At 46.4% G+C, this 21,340-nt stretch overlaps 1 protein-coding gene and 1 long non-coding RNA gene across 2 annotated transcripts in view; one reads left to right on the top strand and one right to left on the bottom strand.

Annotated features, from left to right (window-relative positions):
* The window catches only part of LOC126063117 (uncharacterized), a 203,606-nt gene that overhangs the window by 46,958 nt on the left and 135,308 nt on the right, over nucleotides 1-21,340 (bottom strand). The window lies entirely within an intron of this gene.
* LOC126063114 (leucine-rich repeat-containing protein 37A2-like) overlaps nucleotides 1-21,340 on the top strand; it is a 309,607-nt gene that overhangs the window by 221,493 nt on the left and 66,774 nt on the right. The window contains exon 13 of the mRNA XM_049861289.1: nucleotides 16,277-16,348. Within this exon, the coding sequence (XP_049717246.1) occupies nucleotides 16,277-16,348 (72 nt within the window). The remainder of the gene's footprint in view (nucleotides 1-16,276; nucleotides 16,349-21,340) is intronic.

Genomic DNA, 21,340 nt, shown 5'->3' with positions numbered 1-21,340 from the left:
TGGTTCGTGCACCCTGGTTCTGGGGAGTAGATGTAAACATCTCTATCTGTTTAGACTGAGAGATTGAAACACCCCCACCTGGTATTGGGGATAAGAGGCAACTGGAGGATAGAAGTGGAGAGTCAGATATTCCTAGCAATGTGTTGGACCTCACTGAAACCATCCTCGTTTCCCCTCTCCCTTTCTGGCTTGTCTGGTCCGAGTGCTCTCTGTTTATCTGTTCATCTCATGTGTGAATTCTGTGTGTGACCGGGGCTGTATGAGAGGTTGAGACTGCAAGATTATCTCCATCACCTCTGTCTGTGTCTTATGTGTCATTTATATGTAATGCATAGAAATTAATTGGTGAAAAATATTCAGATTAAATTAAAACATACTTATAGAGACTCCTGAGAACCTACTGATTGGGCCTGAAAAAAAAGAGGTTCTCTCCCAGAGCTGAGAAAATTCTTGGCTGCAAGACAAGAGACAAATAAATTCCTATGGACTAAAACAAAAAGCTAGTGGTATCAACTACCCATAAAAATAAAAAGCTAATTTCTTGGGAACAGATAATTAGACAGAATGCAAAATCAAGAGAACATACCAGGAGATTCACCCCTAGTGTACATTTCTAAACACTAACAAGTCTTTCGTTATGATCAGTTAAGGAAAAAGAAAGCGTCAGAAATAGAAGGAGGTATAGGGTTAAAAATCTTTCAGCTAATGAGACTGGCCTGCCAAGCAAACACTAAGTGAGATAAGGAAAAAGATTTACAGACCAAATTGCCAGGCAGCCTTCCTAAACGCTGCCTTGCAGGCTAAAGGCCATCCCCCAAGAAAACGAAGAAAAGGTGGGAGACCAAGGCCACAGCAGTGGAGAAAGCCCCACACCCCTTTGGAAAGAGAACTAGTGCAGCTGGTGTAGAAAATAATAATAATAATAGTAATTTTGTCTTAAAGTAAAAGTAACAGTTCCAGAAGTGTAAAAGGGAAAGAAATTAGTCATCTTTCCCCTTTCGAAAGTTCTGTCTGACTAAAGTTTAATGGTTTAATTTATGAGATTTTGAAGAGCTTTAATGTTAACTAGCATATGCAACAAAGAATTAGGTTTCTCCATGTTCAAATCACAAAACTTTCATTGATTACTGAGTTAAAGAGTTAATCTCTTCTTTGTGTAATTTGCTTCAAACACAAAGGTTCCGTCTGTCACTGGAATAAGATTCCTGCATCTTGGCTCTGGAAGTTGTGCACCTTTTTTTCTTCCAACCATTAGATGGTAACAGAGGAATTTGCCATTTCAAGGGAGGCAGGAAGAAAGTAAATACCCTGAGAAACACCCTTAGGCCGGAATGACAGCTGAGACCAGAAGACAAATCTGAATTTGTATCCACCATCTTTTAGCTTTAAAAAATCAATTGCATAAGTAGAATCAGAGCAGGCCCACTCTTACCACTGTTTATCCAAAAAACAACTGGGGTCTTTTTGACTCTTAATTCCCTATGAGACAACACCGGGTACAGAATTTGGCTGTATTAATAGAGGAAGGAATTCAGATCTAGGGAGGTGATGCTGGGGCGGTTGGTGGCAGTGCTCTGGCCCCAGCTGGAATCCCAAACTCAGAACTGGTAGCCACATACTGAGGAATGTTGACTTAGTGGAGTGTGTACAGTGAGGCTGAAGAAGATACGAGAAGAAGAGGCCAGAACTGGGAGGAAGAAGAGGCCAGAACTGGGAGGTGGGTAGGGGTAGCCAGGGTAGGAAAGGGTGGGGGAGAATAGCATGGCTGTCTACAACATACGAGGGGCTCCATGCGTCAAGGAAAGCGAATGCTCTGAGGGTCCCTGGTGGCCGTGAGGGGAGTTAACCAGGGTAAGGAAAGGAAAAAGCTTCCTCTCCGTCTGGGGGTCTTCTGGCCTGGCTTGCTGGGAGGGCATTTCGGGTCCCTCTCCCACCCTGGGAGGACCCCCAGCTCTGAGGATGTATGATTCCAGTCAGTAGATTGGCCCCCCGAGGAGGAAAGTGAGAGCTGCAGCGCTGACTTCGGATCGAGTGAGCGCCTGGGAAGCTGGCTGAAGAACCCTTTTGTAGATCTGTGATATGAATGCCCCAGCTTAGGCATTAAGCTGCCAAGGTAGTTTCTAAAACAACTTTACTACCTGTGAGATGTTTTCTTTAGAAACAGTGATAAAAATAATAAAAAAAGTTAGGAGCAGGAAGATGTGTTTCATGGACCTGGATCAATGGGACCCTAATTTGGGGGCCAGATATTTGATTACTTAGCTCACCCCAAAGTTGCAAAGTGTTTTGATTTGAAGAGAAGAAGGTAGAGAAAGAGGAGGCCATTCCCTTCTGAAAAAGTATTTGAAGGTTTTTCCCAGTAAAATAATTATTTTAATTGATTTAAAGAAAGCCCAGTCAAGGGAACTTAAGGTTTATCCAAGACTGGGCTTTAAGAAGTCTACCTTCCTAAATCACATTGATTCAGGGTAGGGCTACACACCCGATTACTGTAATTAACGTCAGTAAGTTGTACACCTGTAAAAAGTTGAATTGGCAGAAGTTGTGTTATGGATGTATTTACAACAATGACAAAAACAAGAAGAAGAAGAAAGAGGAGCTGCTGAGGCTGCTTCTGTACAGCCAAAAACCTCAGGGAATTTGGTTTCTTGGTTTGGAGGTTTAGGGTCATGTTTTCATGGGACGTCCTAGTTAATTGGCCTAATAGCAAATTTAGTGCTCTGTTGTTCCTCCTAGTTCACTGCATAGTGCCCGGGGCCTTAAAAGCTTGCAAGCAGCCATCCAAGGCACAACAATTGGTCTCCACTCACCTGGAGCAACAGAGGAAGAAGAGTCAGGAATAGGAGGAGGATATGGAATGTGTGGCTAATTGCCTCCATTTTCTGCCTCCTTTGCTGGGACACCAGAAGGACTGGATGATGCCTGGCTACCATTACTGAAGAGTTTGATCAAAGATTCTGCAGAAGAATCCTGATCCAAAGGGGGAAGATGCAGAACAGCATTTCAAATTCTCAGGGACTCTAGACTTTCTGGAGCCATGGAGGCTGGATGAACCCTGAAACTATTGCCCTGAGATAAACTTTAAATGTTGAACAAAAAATGTCCCCTGAGTCATCTTAAAACCGAAGAGTAGTTCAGCATAAATAGTAAAAAAGGCCTGCCTTGAGCATTATGTTGTATAAGAACTATCTATATGGAATCAAGCTGACAACAGCAAGTTGAAAGATTAGATAGGAACCTTAGGGTGCGGTGAGGTGATATTAATAAGGGAGGAACAACTCGGAAAAGGAGGGTGAGAATGGTTGCACAACTTGAAGAATGTATTCAGTGTCACTAAATGGTACATGTAGAAAATGTTGGATTAGTTTATGCTTTGCAATGTATACTCTCAACAACAAGATAAACTTAGAAGGAAAAAAGTCTAGCTTCCTGTTAAATATAAGAGGAAGGGATTCAACGTTGATGCCAAAGATTTCAGAAGCCTGATTAAAACAAAAGACCCATCCTTATGAGACCAATCTTGAAATCCGTTCAATTTTAAAACCATGACTATGTGCCAAGCCATATGCTAGGCACTGGGAATAACACCATAAAGCCTCCCAGTCTTGGAGTTTACATCCTAGGGGTTGTGCTAGCAAATAAATAAGAAAATACATGCTTATAAGAAGGGCTATAAAGGAAACAAACAGGTCTTGGTTACAGTATTCAAGAGAAGCCTTTAACATGCTGACTTTAACATCCTTCTCCTTGTAGGCAAAGGTGGACCTCTGAAAAGTGGGGTTGTTACTTTTTCTGAATTAATGGCTGTGTTGAGTCAAAGTGGGTTGGGCAAGTTTTTCCATGCCAATGTAAAGTGCTGTGCACTCGGATTTAGTCCCTCACTCTCAGACCAAATTGCCCACTCCCTAAGACCTTCCTACAGAAAGTTTGGCATCCTCACTGGTTAGTGGTAGCCCCTACCTGATAGAGTGGTGAGTTAATAATCAACTATGGAACAAAGAGGATATGGAGACTTGAGGAAATAGCAGCCTTTTAGAGTAAAATAACTGTAATGTGTGTTCGTTGCCCTCTTGGCCACACTAAATAGAGTTCATTTTGCAGGTCAGTTACTTTTCTTGAAAGCAGTTCCGCCACAGAGTGGAAGAATGTCTGGATTTCAGTTTGGAGGAAGAAGAGGTCTGGCTGCCAGAAACTGACTAGCACTTTTGACTATGCAGAGAGGCTGGTGAAGCTCTCTGTCTCTGAGGCTGGAGGCTGAGGGCAGGGAGGGGGGACAGAAAGAGCCCTAATCCTCTGTTGGTTTGAGGGAGAGGGAGGGCACGTGAAATCCAGTCACCTCTGCAGGAGAAGGGAAGCCTGGGCCGCAGTGATTCTAGGAAAAGGCCTCACCATAGTGGCTTGGGCCTGGTCTCTGACGCACCTCAATAAAGGTGGTGCGTAAACAAAGGTGTCATAAATAAAGGGTGGGGCGCGCGGTGGGTAACCCTGCGCGTCTGTCTTGGTCTCTCATAACGGTTCGGCTCCCGCTAGGAGAGCTGCGCCCAGTACCCTCCGCGTGTCATGTCCCAGTTGCGACTCTGGGCCCCATGGGTCCTGCTCTCGCTGCAATCAGTGTGGCTGCTGGTCCAGGCGCCACCACTTCCACAGTGGGCCCGGGACCTGGACCAGCTGAACTCTGACCCCCCAGGGCTGCCCGAACCCTGGTCTTTACCCTCCCCTGTTGTCCCACTCAAATCTCCCCCTGCGCTTACAGCCCCAGACGAGCCAGGGGGCTCTGACTACGTGGAGTCCCCGGCTCCAGCCCAGATGTTGGCCTGGCCTCAGGAATTCTCTAAGACTTTGAACACAGTTTCGGCTCCACAGCTGCCCCCCAGCTGGAATCGGTTTGCTGGCCCACGTCTCCGTCGGAGGTTCCCGAAGGTGATTCCAATGCAAGACTGGAATGAGAATGAGGCCATAACTCTGCGTCCACTCAAAAGTAAGACTGAAGCAGAAGGTATGAATCAGGCTGAAGGTCACCAGTCATTTGAAATACTTGTTCCACCTCTAGATAGTCATAGTTCAAAACCAACAAAGGTTATTGTTTCACCCCCAAATCTCATAAAGGATCTGGCTCAGCATCGACAGCTTGCTAAGATTGTTGTTGGAACTTCAGGCCAATTTGCAAGAATACCTAACCAACTAGACCAAGCTGTGGATGACTATCTTCTAGACCCAAGTTTGGATATAGTGTATCCTCCAGACAACCTACCTCCGGGATTCCTAGGGTCCCCAGATCAGCCTCCAGAGCCCCCTGAATATGATCCTACTCTACCCATGGTGGAACACCCTGAGCTTCCTGAGGAGGAGGAATCTTCAGTTGAACAAGGGGCCCCAGCTCAGACTTCAGAGGCCCCTCAGTCAATAAAACCTTACCTTGCCCATGAGGAGGCCCCACATCTGCCTCTAGAGCCCCGTAAGGAGATGGAACCATCTCTACTCCAGCAGGAAGTCCCAGCTGAGACTTTGCAGACCACTGAAGGGGTTAAACCTCCAGTCCAGCAGGAGGCCCCATCTCAGCCTCCAGAGTCCCCTCAGGAGGTAGAACATTTTTCAGTCCAGCAAGAGACTTCAGCTGAACCTCCAGAGCTCCCTGAGATCCGAGAGCCTTCTCTAGTCCAGCAAGGGGCCCCAACAGAACTTCCTGAGCCCCCTAAGGTAGAAGAGCCTTTTCCTACAGAGCAGGAGACCCCAGTTCAGACTGCAGAGGCACCTGACGAGAATGAACCTCCTTTAACTCAGCAGGAGGCCCAGACTCAGCCTCTAACGCCACCCAATGTGGTTATACCTCAGACTTCAGTGCCTCATGAGGTGAGTCTTCGACCTCCAGGTCAGAATCAAACTCACCATTCAACCTTGTCCAATATCACAATTCAACCAGTGGATATGGAGCTTACCTTAACCCCAGAGCCTATGAAGGAGGTTCAATCATGTCCAACTCAGCAGGAGACCCCAGCACAGCCTCCAATGCCTCCCCAGGAGGTTAAACCTTCTTCAAGCCAGCAGGAGGTCCCAGCTCAGCCTCCAACGCCACCCCAGGAGGTCGAAGCTTCTCCAGCACAGCAGGAGGCTCCAGCTCCACCTCCAGAGCCACCTGAGGAGGTTGAAATTGAGCCTTCTCCAGTCCAGCAGGAGGCTCCAGCTCAGCTTCCAAAGCCCTCCGAAGAAGCTGAACCTTCTCTAGGTCAACAGGAGGCTCTAGCTCACCCTCCAAAGCCCTCTGAGGAGGTTGAAGCTTCTCCAGGCATGCAGGAAGCCCCAGCTCAGCCTCCAAATGCTACTGAAGAAGTTGAAGCTTCTGCCACCCAGCAGGAGGCCCCAGCTCTGCCGCCACAGAGCCCAGAGGAGGTTGCCTCTTCTTCAGTCCAGCAGGAAGTCCCAGCACAGCCTCCAATGCTTCCACAGGAGGTTAAACCTTCTCCAACCCAGCAGCAGACCCCAGCTCAGACTCCAGGGCCCCCTGAGGAGGTTGAGCCTTCCTCAGTCCATCAGGAAGCTCCAGCACCACCTCTAAAGCCTCTAGAGGAAGCTGGAACTTCTCCAGTCCAGCAGGAGTTCCCAGCTCTACCTCCAGAGCCATCTCAGGAGGTTGAGCCTTCTCCAATGCAGCAGGAAGCCATAGCCCAGTCTCTGAAGCCTCCCCAGGAGGTTAAACCATCAACACAGGAGGGGACTCCAGGTCTGCCACCACAGCAACCTGAGGAGTTTGAGGCTTCTCCAGTGCAGCAGGAAGCTCCAGCTCAACCTCCAAAGCCCTCTGAGGGAGTCCAACCTCCTCCAACCCAGCAGGAAATCCCAGCACAGCCTGCAAAGCCCTCTGAGGTCATTGAAGCTCCTCCAATCCAGCAGGAGGCTCCAGCTCAGCCTCCAAAGCCCTCTGAGGAGGTTGAAGCTCCTCCAGTCCAGCAGGAGGCCCCAGCTCAGCCTACAAAGCCCTCTGAGGAAGTTGAACTTTCTCCACTCCAGGAGGAAGCCCCAGCACAGCCTCCGAAACCCTCTGAGGAAGTTGAACCTCCTCCACTCCAGCAGGAGGCTCCAGCTCACCCTCCAAAGCCTTCCCAAGAGATCAAACCTCCAACCGAGCAAGAAGCCCCAGTTCCACCTCCAGAGCTCCCTGAGGAGGGCGAACCTTCTCCAGTGCAGCAGGAAGTTGCAGCACAGCCTCCAAAGCCCTCTGAGGGTATTGAACCTTCTCCAAACCAGCAGGAATTTCCAGCTGAGCCTCCAAGGCCCCTCGAAGAAACTCAACCTCCAACAGAACAGGAGGTCCCAGCTCCACCTCCAGAGCTCCCTGAGGAGGATGAACTTTCTCCAGGCCAACACGAAGTACCAGCACAGCCACCAAAGCCTCCCCAGGAGGCTAAACCTTCTCCAGCCCAACAGGAGGCCTCGGTTCAGCCTCCAGAGCCCACTGAGGTGGTTGAACCTTCTCCAATCGAGGAGGAAGTTCCAGTACAACCACCAAGACCTCTCCATGAGGTAAAACCTTCTCCAGTTCAGCAGGAAGCTCCATCTCAGCTTCCGAAGCCTCCCCATGAGGTTGAACCTTCTCCAGGCCAGCAGGAGGCTCCAGCTCAGCCTCCAAAGCCCTCTGAGGAAGTTGAACCTTCTCCAGTCCAGGAGGAAGCCCCAGCACAGCCTCTGAAGCCCTCTGAGGAAGTTGAACCTTCTCCAGGCCAACCGGAGGCTCCAGCTCAGCCTCCACAGCTTTCTGAGGGGGTTAAACCTTCTCCAGTCCAGGAGGAAACCCCAGCACAACCTCCGAAACCTCCCCAAGAGGTTAAACCTCCAATACATCATGAAGCCCAGGCACAACCTCCAAAGAACACTGAGGGTATTGCACCTTTTCTAACCCAGCAGCAGTTTCCAGCTGTGCCTTTAAGACCTTCTGAAGAAATTAAACCTTCTTCAACCCAGGAGCCAGCTCCTGCTCAGGCTACAAAGCCCGCTGAGGAAGCTGGACTTCCTCCAGTACAGCAGGGGGACACACATCAGCCTGCACAGCTCCCTGAAGAGGTGGAACCTTCTCCAGTCCAGCAGGAGGCCCCAGCTAAACCTCTAGAGCCCCCTACAGAGGCTATAACTCAATCTACCACAAATCAGGAAGTTCTACCACCAGGTCAGAATCAACCTTACCTTTCAAACTTGCCCACTGTTACAGTTAAACCTGCTGATCTGCAGCTTACCCTAACTCCAGAACTCACTAAGGACGTACAGTCATGTCCAACCCAGCAAGAGGTCCCAGCTCAGCCTCCGGAGACTCCTGAAAAGGTGAAACCTTCCTCAGTTCAACCTCCTGAGGAGGTCAAACCGTCTCCAAGTCAGCAGGAATACCCAACTAAGCCTCCAAAACCCACTGAGGAGGTTGAACTTTCTCCAGTCCAACTAGAGGTCCCAGCTCAACCTCCAGAACCCCCAAATGAGGTTTTAACCCTACCCTCATTGCATGATGGAGTGGCAATTCAACCTCCAGGTCACCCTCAAGCTCACCATTCAGTCTTGCCTAATGTATCAGTTAAACCTGTGGTTGAGCATTATCCAACACAACGGGATGCCCCAGTTCAACCTCCAGAATCCCCTGAGGAAGTTGGACCCTTTTCAACTGAGAAGCACATCCTAGTTCTGCCTCCAGATCCACCTAAGGAGGTTGAACTTTCTTCAGTTCAGCAGGAGTACCCAGTTCAACTTCGAGATCCTTCTGATGATTCTCAACCTTCGCCAGTCGAGCAGGAGGACCCACCACAGCCCCCAGAGCCCAATAAGGAGGGTGAAACTTCTCCAACACACAAGGAGTTCCTAGCTCAGCCTCCAAAGCTCCTTGAGGAGGTTGAACATTCACCCATTCAACTGGATGACCCAACACAGCTCCCAGACCCCGTTAAAGACGATGAGCCTTCTCTAACCCAGCAGGAAGACCCACCTCTGTCTTCAGAGCCCCTTGAGGAGGTTGAACCTTCTCCAGTCCTACAAGAGGGCCTAGCTCAAGCTCCAGAGTTACCTACACAGGTTGTAACTCAACCAGCAAGGCATCATGAAGTGACAGTTTCACCTCCAGGTGAAGCTGAAACTCAACATCCAACGTTGGCCAAAGTCACAGTTACGTCTCTGTATCTGGAGCTTCCCATAATTACAGAAACCACTACAGAGGTTCAACCTTCTCCAGACCAGCAGGAGGCCACAACTCAATCTACAGAGGCCCTTGATGAGGTTGAGCCTTCTCCAAGCCAGCTGGTAGCCCCAACTCAAACTCCAGAGCATGCTACAGAGGATGTACCTTCTCCAGACCAGCAAGAGGTCTCATCACAGTTTCCAGAGTCCACCGAGGAGGCTGAACCATATGCAGCCCTACAGGAGGCCTCCACTCAGCCTCCAGAGTCTCCTACGGAGGTTGGACCTTCTCCAGTCCAGCAGGAAGACTCAATAGAGCCTGTAGATGTCACTGAAGAGGTCCAGCAGGAAGCTTCAACTCAATCTCCAGAGCAAACTGAGGAATTTGAACCTCCTTCAAACATACAGGAGATGCCAGGTGAGTCGTCAGAGCCCCCTACGGAGGTTGGAACTCAACATACAGGGCATCATGATGTGACAGTTTCACTCACAGGTCAGAGTGAAGCTCAGCATCCAGCGTTGCCCCATACCACAGTTAAACCTCTGAATCTGGAGCTTACTATATCTTCACAACCCACTACAGAGACTGGACCTTTTTCAACGCAAGTAGAGGCTTCATCCCAGCCTCCAAAGCCCCCAGAAAAGGCCGAACCTTCTTCAGTCCAACAGGAAGCTCCAGTTGATCTTCCAGAGCCCTTTGAGGGGTTAGAACCTTTCTCACCCCAGCAGGAGGCACCAACTCAGTCCCCTGAGCCCCCTGAGGTGGTACAATCTTCTCTGGTCCAGCAAGAGACTCCACCTCCACCTCCAGAGCCTCCTACACAGGTGGAAACTTCCCCAAACCAGCAGGGGGTCCCATTTCAGACTCCAGAGCCCCCCAAGGAGGTTGAACCTTCTCCATCCCAGCAGGAAGCCCCAGTTCAGTCTCCTGAGCCCCCTATGCCAGCAGAACTTTCTCCATCCCAGCAGGAGGCCCCAGCTCTTAGTCCAGAGCCCCCTAAGGAAGTAGAATCCTCTCTGGTCCAGCAGGAGACTCCACCTCAGCCTCTACAGTCTACTACACAGGCGGAAATTTTCCCAAACCAGCACAAGATCCCGTTTGAGACTCCAGAGCCCCCCAAGGAGTTTGAACCCTCTCCAGCCCAGCAGGAGGCCCCAGCTCTTACACCAGAGCCCACTAAAGAGGTAGAATCTTCTCTGGTCCAGCAGAAAACTCCTTCTCAGCCTCCAGAGTCTCCTACACAGGTGGAAACTTCCCCAAACCATCAAGGAGTCCCATTTCAGAGTCCAGAGCCCCCTGAGAAGGTTGAACCTTCTCCAGCCCAGCAGGAGTCTCCAGCTCAGTCTCCTGAGCCTCCTATGCAACTAGAACCTTCTCCAATCCAGCAAGAGTCCTCATCTCAGCCTCCACAGCCCCCTGAGGAAGTCCAGCCTTCTCCAGTCCAGCAGGAGACTCCTGCTCCACCTCAAGAACCCCCTACAAGTGTACAACCATCTTCAGTGCAGCAGGAGATCCCAGCTGCACCTTCAGAACTACCTAAGGAGGTAGGGTCTTCTCCAGTCCGGGAGGAGGCCCCAGTTCTACCTCCAGAGCCTTTTGTGAACGTCCAACCATTTGCAGTTCAGCATACAGACTCTTTCCAACCTCCAGGGCCCCCTAAAGAGGTTGAACCCTCTCCAAGCCAACAAGAAGCCCCAGCCTCACCTCCAGAGCCCCCTAAGGAAGTGGAGCCTCCTCCAACCCTGCAGGAGGTCCCACCTCAGGCATCTGAGCCATCTAAGGAGGCTGAACCTTCTCCAACTCAGCAGGAGGCCCCAGTTCACCCTTCGGAACCCCCTAAGGAGGTAGAACCTTCTCCAGTCCAGCAGGGAGCTCCAGCACAGTCTTTGGAGCCTCCTAAGGTGGAGGACTCTTCGACAACCCAACAGGTGACCCCAGCTCAACCTCTGGAGCCTCCTAAGGAGGGTGCAGCTCAACTTCCAGTGCTTCATGAAGTGACAATTTCCCCAACAGGTCAATATCAAGCTCAGCATTTAAACTTACCCAAGATTACAGCTCAGCCGTTGGACCTGGAGCTTACCATAACTCCAGAACACACTATGGAGGTTGAACATTCTACAGCCCCACAGAGGACTATGACTTCTCCTCCAATTTGTCCTGAGGTGACCATTCCACATCCAGACCAGTTTTGGGCTCAGCATCCAAATCTCACTGAAAGTACATTTCAACCTTTGGACCTGGAGCTTACCATAACACCAGGATCCACGACACAGGTTGAACATTCTACACCCCTGCAGAAGACTACAAGTCCTTCTCCAAAGTGCCCTGAGGTGACACTTCTACATCCAGACCGGGTACAAGCTCAGAAGGTACAGCTGACTGAAGTCACAGTTCAACCACTGGACCTGGAAGTTACTATAACTCCAGAGCCTAATATGGAGGTTGAACCTTCTCCAATTAAACAGGAAATGCCAACTCACCCACCAGAGCCTCCTAAGGAGGTTGTGGCTCAACCTCCAGTGAATCATGAGGTGACAACTCCACCGTTAGGACAGGACCAAGCTCTGCATTCCAACTTGCCCAAAGTCACAGTTAAACCTGTAGACCTGGAGCTGACCGTAACTCCAGAACCCACTATGGGAGCTGAATATTCTACAACCCTGCAGAAGACCACAGTTCCTCCTACAAAGCAAGTCACCATTCAAACTTTGGACTTGGAGCTTTCCATATCACCAGAACCCAATACTCCAACCAAGCAGGGGACTCCAACTCAGCCTCCAGAGCCTCCTAAGAGGGTTGTAACTCAACATACAGCACATCATGAGGTGACAGTTCCACCTCCTGGTCAGGATCAAGCTCAGCATTCAAACTTACCCAACGTCACAGTTCAACCTTTGGACCTAGAGCTTACCATATCTCCAGAACCCATAACGGAGGCTGAACCTTCTCCAACCAGGCAAGAGACCCCAACTCAGCTTCCAGCACCACCTGAAGAGGTTGTAGCTCAATTTCCAGTGCATCACGAGGTGACAGTTTCACCTACTGGTCAGTATCAAGCTCAGCATTCAAACTTACCCAACGTCACAGTTAAACCTCTGGACCTGGAGCTTACCATAACCCCAGAACCCACTATGGAGGCTGAATATTCTACAGTCCTGCAGAATAATACAACTTCTTCTCCAGAGCATTCCGAGGTGACATTACCACCTCCAGACCAGGTTCAGCCTCAGCATCCAAACCTGACTGAAGTTATATTTCAACCTTTGGACCTGGAACTTACTGTAACTCCTGAATTCACTTCAAAGACTGAACATTCTACAGCCCTGCAGAAGGCCACACCTCCTCCAAAGCGAGTTACAGTTAAACCTTTGGACCTAGAGCTTACTGTGTCCCCAGAACCCACTGTGGAGGTCACACATTCTACAACCCTGCAGAAGGCCACACCTCCTCCAAAGCGAGTTACAGTTAAACCTTTGGACCTAGAGCTTGCAGTAACTCAGCAGCCAGGGTCATCCGAGGCAGTTGTTTTTCCCCCAGCGACTCAGCGATTATTGGTGCCTTCTGTAAATTACACCCCTGAAAGTGTTCAGAAAGCTCTAACAGAGCAACAGGAACAGAATGCCATCACACATCACCCCCTAGAAAGGACAGAAATGGCTCTAGATGAGCTACAGGAACAGAATGCTGTTATACATTACACCCCAAAAAGGGCACCAATGCCTTTCACTGTGCAGTGGGAACAGAACGCCACCAACGGAATGAGCATATGCGAGCTCTGTGTCTGCCAAGACGAAACGCTGTCCTGTACCGGCCTCCGCCCAGAGAAGAGGCTCCACAGAGTGCCTGTGCCAGAGCCCAACGAGTACAATGGCACCTTCATGGTCTTGTAAGCATTGCCTTCCTCATTTGTCCTCTGCACTCTGCTTAACATGACAGCCTTTTCCTTCAGGCCTTCCTGGGCTTCCTCATCTTCCCAAGCCATGTTGAGCGACTTTGGTTTTGACCTTTTGTTCGTCAACTTTTCCTTATCCTCGTTCTTCTCCTTACTATTGTGCCCGCTTCCCCAGGCTTTTGCTTGTGATTGCCCTTATTATTTTTCCTTACCAATTCTTCTTTAGCCCCATCATTTCATGCCTCAACCTCTGCTCTATTCCCAGTTTTGCTCTATCCTCTTTATAGGATCGTGTTCCTTTTTCCATCCAGTTGGTGAGGATACAAGAAAGTGGTTAAAGAGAGAGATTTTGGAGCCAAGCTGCCTGGGTTTGAACCCAGCTCGGTGACTCAGTTTCCTCATCTGTCAAATTACTATTCCATAGGGTTATTGTGAAATTTCAATAAGTTCATACATGTTAAGCATTTATATCAGCACCTAGCATATGTGAATGTTAGCTATTATTATTTTATCCCTCAGGTCCAGTTTGATCTTTGTCCCTGGTTTTCCATATACGTTGCTGTTGTTGTTGTTAGGTGCCCTCATGTCAGTTCCGACTCATAGCAACCCTATGCACAACAGAACGAAACACTGCCCAGTGCTGAGCCATCCTTACAATCGTTGTTATGTTTGAGCTCATTGTTGCAGCCACTGTGTCAATCCACCTCCTTGAGGGTCTGCCTCTTTTCTGCTGACCCTGTACTCTGCCAAGCATGATTTCCTTCTCCAGGGACTGATCCCTCCTGACAACATGCCCAAAGTATGGAAGGCACAGTCTCGCCATTCTTGCTTCTAAGGAGCATTCTGGTTGTACTTCTTCTAAGACAGATTTGTTCGTTCTTTTCACAGTCCATGGTATAGTCAATATTCTTTGCCTACAGCACAACTCAAAGGCGTCAATTCTTCTTCGGTCTTCCTTATTCGTTGTCCAGCTCTCAAATGCATATGATGCGATTGAAAACACCATTGCTTGAGTCAGGTGCACCTTAGTCTTCAAGGTGACATCTTTGTTCTTCGACCCTTTAAAGAGGTCCTTTGCAGCAGATTTACCCAACGCAATGTGTCTTTTGATTTCTTGACTGCTGTGTCCATGGCTGTTGATTGTGAATCCAAGTAAAATGAAATCTTTGACAACTTCAATCTTTTCTCCGTTTATCATGATGTTGCTCATTGGTCCAGTTGGGAGGATTTTTGTTTTCTTTATGTTGAGGTACAATCCATACTGAAGGCTGTGGTCTTTGATCTTCATTAGTAAGTGCTTCAAGTCCTGTTCACTTTCAGCAAGCAAGGCTGTGTCATCTGCATATGCAGATATAGCATCTGTTCTGTGCCTAATCCAGGGCTAGGCACTGTATGGAGGAGCCACAAAAGTATAGGACATTAGCTTCGGAAGACTGATAGATGGCCAAAAAAGAGTATACATGAAAAGGGAAGTGGTGCATAATTAAGTACTAAAAGAGATGCAGACCGTAGGTGGGATAATTCACCAGAATCCGTAATTGCCTGCCTGTGGAGGACAGAGAAAGCTGCATGGGCAAGATAAAACTTTAGCTTAAAGAGTGACCAAAACCAAAACCTGCTTCCGTTGAGTTGATTCCGACTCGTAGAGACCCTATAGGACAGAGTAGAACTGCCCCGTAGGGTTTCCAATGAGTGGCTGGCGGATTCGAACCGCTGGCCTTTTGGTTAACAGGCAAGCTCTTAACCACGCAGCCACCAGAGCTCCAGAGAGTGACTAGGATTTGCTAAATAGAGAAAAATAGGGAATACAACCTAGGCAAAGGCATGGCTGCAGGAATGCTCGGGATTTAGTAGACCAGTCTGGCTACAAAGAATTGGGTTAAGAAGCAATGCACAATGAGATTGTGAAAAGCGTTGAATATCAGCTACAGAGGTTTGGAAGTTACACTGTGAGACATGGAGAGCCACTGAAAGTTTTCAAGCAAGGAGGATAAATTATTAAAACAAGAAAATTATTTTAAAATCCATATGTAGGGCTGCCTGGTGAAGAAAGCTTGATTCAGGGAGACCAAATAGAAAGGTCTAAGAAAATCTATGAGCAAAGGAAAAAGGGGCTGAATCAGAGCAGTTGTGTTAGGAATGGAAAGAGAATCCTGGGAGCACTTCAAAAAAAGGACAGGATTTGATGATGGACTAGAGAGTTGGGGAAGCAGTGTACAGGAAAGAGAAAAACTCAAATACGACTCCAAAGTTTCTGTCCTGGACGATTAGCAAACTGATGGTGGTAGAACACACAGATGGAGATCCACCAGTCAGGAAGGAGAGCCAGTCTGGGGAAGATCAGTTCAGTTTCTGGCATCTGTTGTTGGTGAGCATAAAGCAATCAGGAAGTTTCTGGTGGAGTGGAAATGTCCACCAGGCAGATGGGCAGGCAACTTAACTGTTTTGACTTAATTTCAAATGTCACCTATTTGACTTTATAAACTGAGTAGGTAAGCTGTTGCTAAGGGAAAAGGACAGAGTTAAAGAGTCAAAGTTACTTACAGAGTTAGTGGTTGAAACCACACCTCGGAAATTTAACAACTTATTTTAATCGCGTGTCATTCGTGGAATATAGCATAAAATGTGAAAGTCCCCTCCCCTTCCCCTTCCCACCCTCCTCCCCATCACCAGCAAAATAACCCTGTCACCATTGAGTATGTGTCCTTCCTACCAGGCTCTTCCCTTTGCATTTACACACATATACGTGTTTACATGCATATTCCTGTTTTTTCTAACAAGGTAGGACTGTACTTCTTGCTCAGCAGTGATCCGCAGGTTTTCATTAAGCAGTATGCCTGAGAGATCTTTCCACTCCAGTCCATTGGTCCTTCTAGTTTCTAATGGCCTTTATCCTTCCACCATCTGGAGAGGTTTCAACAGCAGGCCCTCCGCCCAAGCTGTGGCATTGCCGGGCACGCATTATCTGTGTACATATTTGCTGATAATGATAAAGGAGGAGAATTGGGCAGATAGGAAGTTCAGGTTCTAAGCAGTTGGCCTTATCATTTGTGCCCCTGCCCCCCACAGTCTATCTGTCTGAATTGAACCAATATGGCAGCTGGGAGCCTTGGAAGTTAGAAAGCTGATGTTTTCTGTATTTGAATATTTCCAGTAAGGTTGCCATGATTCTTTAGAGTTATTCTGTTCATTCTTATTCCTACGTATTCAAAGATATGAACTGCGTTTCTTCACAGAAATTTCCAAGGAAACTCTATTTCTTATATTGAGGAAAATATTTGGAAGGCATACCGTTGGACTGAGAAACTGTGAGTATATCCTCTCCAAATACGAATACAGAAAGCTAACTTCATTGTAAGATCCTTCTTGGTCCAGAGTTTTGATGTCAATACCTCTGAAAAAAGATATTTTACTCTCTCCATATCCCAGACTGACCTCTATTGATTACCTCTATGGTGATTTTTAAAATTAAATTTGGTGGATTCTCTTTAAAACAAGTAAGATGCAATTTAAATTTATCTTTCATTTGATAAATAATACATGATCCTATTCTCAGTGTATGAAACTGAAATAACAGGTATTGTGAAAATCCCCCTTGTTCCCTACCCCCCCACGCCTGAGGTGACCACTTCTCTGAGTTCTGTGCACATCTTTCTGGATCATACTCCACGCATTTGCGTACATCCATATTGACATATAGCAGAGTAGGTTTATTGTGTGTGTGTGTATTCTTTTTGTCTTTTTGTTTTAATAGATTTCTTTTTTAAGGGCTAGGATGTTTATTTGAGCTCTGGCTTTTTCTTTAATTTTTATTGTGTTTTAAGTGAAAGTTTACAAATGAAGTCAGTCTCTCACACAAAAGCTTATATATACCTTGCTGCATACTCCCAATTGCTCTCCCCTTAATGAGACCGCCTGCTCCCTCCCTCCACTCTTTTTCAGCACTTTTGAGGGGGGGTTGGTTTTGATTTTTTTGAGAATAGAAAGCAACTTTGTCTTATACCTAAAAATGCAATCTGAGGACTTCCCAGTCCTGTGGATGAAATCCCATGGATGAAGCCTGGGAAGCCCTATAGCTTTTATGGACACTGAGATAATAAAATTTCTCTGATCACTTTCAGTCACAAAAACAGTGGTAGTTCCAGTCCAGTGTCTCAGTCACATAAGACTATACTCTCAATGAATTGAAAACTTCTCCCTTCCCCCAGCCCAAGCCTTTTTTAAAACCTAGAAGCTGAGAATGTGAAGAGGGGTCCTGGCTGGCTTCTTCTCTGTTTCCTTGCCCTGTATCTCTCATTCTCCATCCCTCCATTCAGCTGGCTGCCTCTGGCTTCTTAAAAGTTGGTGAGGAGACTGGTGGAGAGGAAGGGGCTGATGTCCTCTGGTAGTGGTGCCCTCTGGGTATGGCATTTCCCATGAGGGATTCCTCACTTCCTGGGTTTCTCAAAAATAGCACCACTGGAGTTGTCCAGCTGTCACTCCCTTGCCCTGGTGGTGCTTCTTCTCTAGCTGGCTTCTCATGAAGACCCCTCAGCTTCCACATACAACTGTATGATGCCAGTTTCTTTCTGCTGAGGCTGTCCTTACCTCCAGGAGGAACCAATAACAATGGCGCCCTTTTTAAAGGTCCATCGGTGGAGTCCATTTCTGGCCCATAGAACACGAGGAGATTTGTCAACATTTTTATAAAATTATTTTATCGTATCATATGTTCTAAGTATATGTTAAATGTATAACTCATTCAGCTTGTAGAAAATGGCATAGAATTTAATCGGCAAAGCTAGTCCTCACTGTGAAACACATCAGCCAAATGAGATTTGCTTTCTTTTAGGAAAAAGTCCAATTTCATTTTTTAAAAAACAGACTTTTTTCTTTTTGGAGCAGTTTTAGGTTTACAGAAGAATGGCACGGAAAGTACAGAGTTCCCAAACACCTGCTACCCCCTGCTCATTGTTTCTCCTACTAACACCTTGTATGCCTGTGATACTCTCGTTACAATTGAGAAATCCCTATTGATGCATCACTATTAACTGAAGTCCACATTTTACATTAGGGTTCACTCTTCCTGTTGTGCAGTCTTGTAGTTTTCACAAATGCCTAATGCCCTCTGTGCATCATTATAGTATCACACAGAATAGTTTCATTGTCCTAAAAATGCCCTGTGGTCCACCTGTTCATCCTCTCACCCTCCCCCTGAACCCCTGAACCACAGATCTTTTTACTGTCTCTCTACCTTTTCTTTTCTAGAATGTCATATAGTTGAAATCATATAGCATGCAGCTTTTGCAGACTGGCTGCTTCCTTCACCTAGCAGTGTGCAGTTAAGGTTCCTCCATGTCTTTTCAGAGCTTGATAGCTCATTTCATCACTGAATAATACCCCATTGTATGGATACACCACAGTTTATTCATCTATTGAAGGAAATCTTGGTGGCTTTCAAGTTTTAGCAATGATTGATAAAGCTGCTATAAACATTCTTGCGCAGTTTTTTATGTGGACATAAGCTTTTCAATTTATTTGTGTAAATACCCAGAAGCATTTTTGCTGGGTTGTATGGTAAGCCCATGTTTAGCTTTGTAAGAAATTGCAGGGTGTCTTCCAAAGGTGACATATCATTTTGCACCCCCACCAGCAATGACTGAGAATTTCCTTTGCTCCATATCCTCACCAGCATTTGGTGTTATCAGTGTTTTGGATTTTAGCTATTCATTTTTTTTTTTTTAATATGTGTGTAGTGGTATCTCGTTTTTTTAATTAGCAATTCCTTGATGATATATGATGATGAGCTTTTGCCCGCTGTAAAACTTCTTTGCTGAGATACTTGTTCAGATCTCCTGCTGGATTGTTTGTTTTCTTATTGTTGAGTTTTAAGAGTTCTTTGTATGTTTTGGATACAAGTCCTTTATCAGATATGTGTTTTGCAAATACTTTGTCCCAGTCTTTGGCTTGACTTTTCACTCTCCTGGAGTGTCTTTTCAGAAGTGAAACCAGATAACTGGGAGCTTCTAAAAATCAAACAGCTATGCTCATCCAAAGAATTCATCAAATGAGTAAAAAGATTACCTACAGACCGGGAAAAAGTTTTTAGCTATGACATTTCCGATCAGCATCTGATTTCTGAAATCTACATGATACTGCAAAAACTCAACTACAGAAATACAAATAACCCAATTAAAAACGGGCAAAGGATATGAACATGCATTCAGGTAGCTAACAGATACATGAGGAAATGCTTATGATCATTAGCCATTACAGAAATGCAAATCAAAACTACAATGAGACTCCATCTCATTCTAACAAGGCAGGCATTAATCCACAAAACACAAAATAATAAATGTTGGAGAGATTGTGGACAGACTGCAACACTTATACACTGCTGGTGGGAATGTAAAATTCGGAAACCGATTTGAAGCTTCTTTAAAAAGGTAGAAATAGAACTACCATACAATCCAGCAATCCCACTCCTTGGAATATATCCTAGAGAAATGGGAGCCTTTACACAACCAGATATATGCACAGCCATGTTCATTGCAGCACTGTTTCCAATAGCAAAAAGATGGAAGCAACCAAGGTGCCCATCAACAGATGAATGGATAAATAAATTGTGGCATATTCACACAATGGAATACTACAAATTGATAAAGAACAAAGATGAATCTGTGAAACATTTCATAACATGGAGGAATCTGGAAGGTATTATGCTGAGTGAAATTAGTCAGTTGCAAAAGGACAAATATTGTAGAAGACCACTAATATATGAACTCAAAAAATAGTTTAAACAGAGAAGAAAATACTCTTTGATGGTTACGAGAGTAGAGAGGGAGGAAGGAAGAGGGGTTTTCACAAATTAGATAGTAGATAAGAACTATTTTAGGTGAAGGGAAAGACAACACACAATACAGGACAGGTCAGCACAACTGGACTAAAACAAAAGCAAAGAAGTTTCCTGAATAAACTGAATGCTTCGAAGGCCAGCGTAGTAGAGGCGGGTGTTTGGGGACCATGGTTTCAGGGGACATCTAAGTCAATTGGTATAATAAAATCTATTAAGAAAACATTCTGCATCCCACTTTGGAGAGTGGCCTCTGGGGTCTTAAAAGCTAGCACGCAGCCATCTAGGATGCATCGGTTGGTCTCAACCCACTTTGAGAAAAGGAGAATGAAGAACACCAAAGACACAAGGTAATTATGAGCTCAAGAGATAGGGCCAAATAAACCAGAGACTACATCAGCCTGAGACCAGAAGAACTAGATGGTGCCCGGCTACAACCAATGACTGCCCCAAGAGGAACACAAGACAGAACCCCTGAGGAAGCAGGAGAGCAGTGGGATGCAGACCTCAAATTCTCCTAAAAAGACCCGACTTAATGGTCTTACTGAGACTAGAAGGATCCCCGAGATCATGGTCCACAGGCCTTCTGTTGGCCCAAGACAGGAACCATTCCCAAAGCCAACTCTTCAGACAGGGATTGGACAGGACTATGGGATAGAAAATGATACTGCTGAGGAGTGAGCTTCTTGGATCAGTAGACACATGGGACTATGTGGGCAGCTCCTGTCTGGAGGGGAGATGAGAGGGCAGAGGGGGTCAGAAGCTGGCCAATGGACACGATAGTAGAGAGTGGAGGGAAGGAGTGTGCTGCCTCATTAGGGTGAGAGCAACTAGGAGTATTATATCCACTGCCATCGATATAGCAAGGTATATATAAATTTTTGTATGAGAGACTGACTTGATTTGTAAACATCCACTTAAAGCACAATAAAAAAATTTTAAAAAATGTCTTTTGTAGAGCAGATGTTTTTAATTTTAACAAAGGCCATCTTGTCCATTTTTTCTTTTATCAATCATACTTTTGATGCTGTATCTAAAAAGCTATCTCCAAACCCAAATCACCTGGATTTTTTCCTGTGTTATCTTCTAGAAGTTGTAACGTTTTGCATCTTATATTTAGGCCTGTGATTCATTTTGAGTTAATTTTTGGGAAAGATGTAAGCTGTGTTATATTCATGCTTTGCATGTGCATGTTCAGCTGTCCCAGTGCCATTTGTTAAAAAGACTATCCTTTCACTGTGGAGTTGCCTTTGCTCCTTTTGTCAAAGATCAGTTGACTATATTTGCGTAGGTCAATTTGTGGACTCTATTCTGTTTCACTGATCTATTTTCCTATTCCTTCATCAGTAACACGCTGTCTTGATCACAATAACTTAAGAGTAACTCTTGAAGTAGGATAATGCCAGTCCTCCAACTCTATTTTTCATTATTTGTTGGCCATTTCTTGGTCTTCTGCCTTTGTAAATCA

Source organism: Elephas maximus, chromosome 19, assembly GCF_024166365.1.
Source record: "Elephas maximus indicus isolate mEleMax1 chromosome 19, mEleMax1 primary haplotype, whole genome shotgun sequence".
NCBI classification, from domain to species: Eukaryota; Metazoa; Chordata; class Mammalia; order Proboscidea; family Elephantidae; genus Elephas; species Elephas maximus.
Note: the sequence above shows the minus strand (reverse complement) of the source record. Positions and strands in the feature narration are given on the sequence as shown.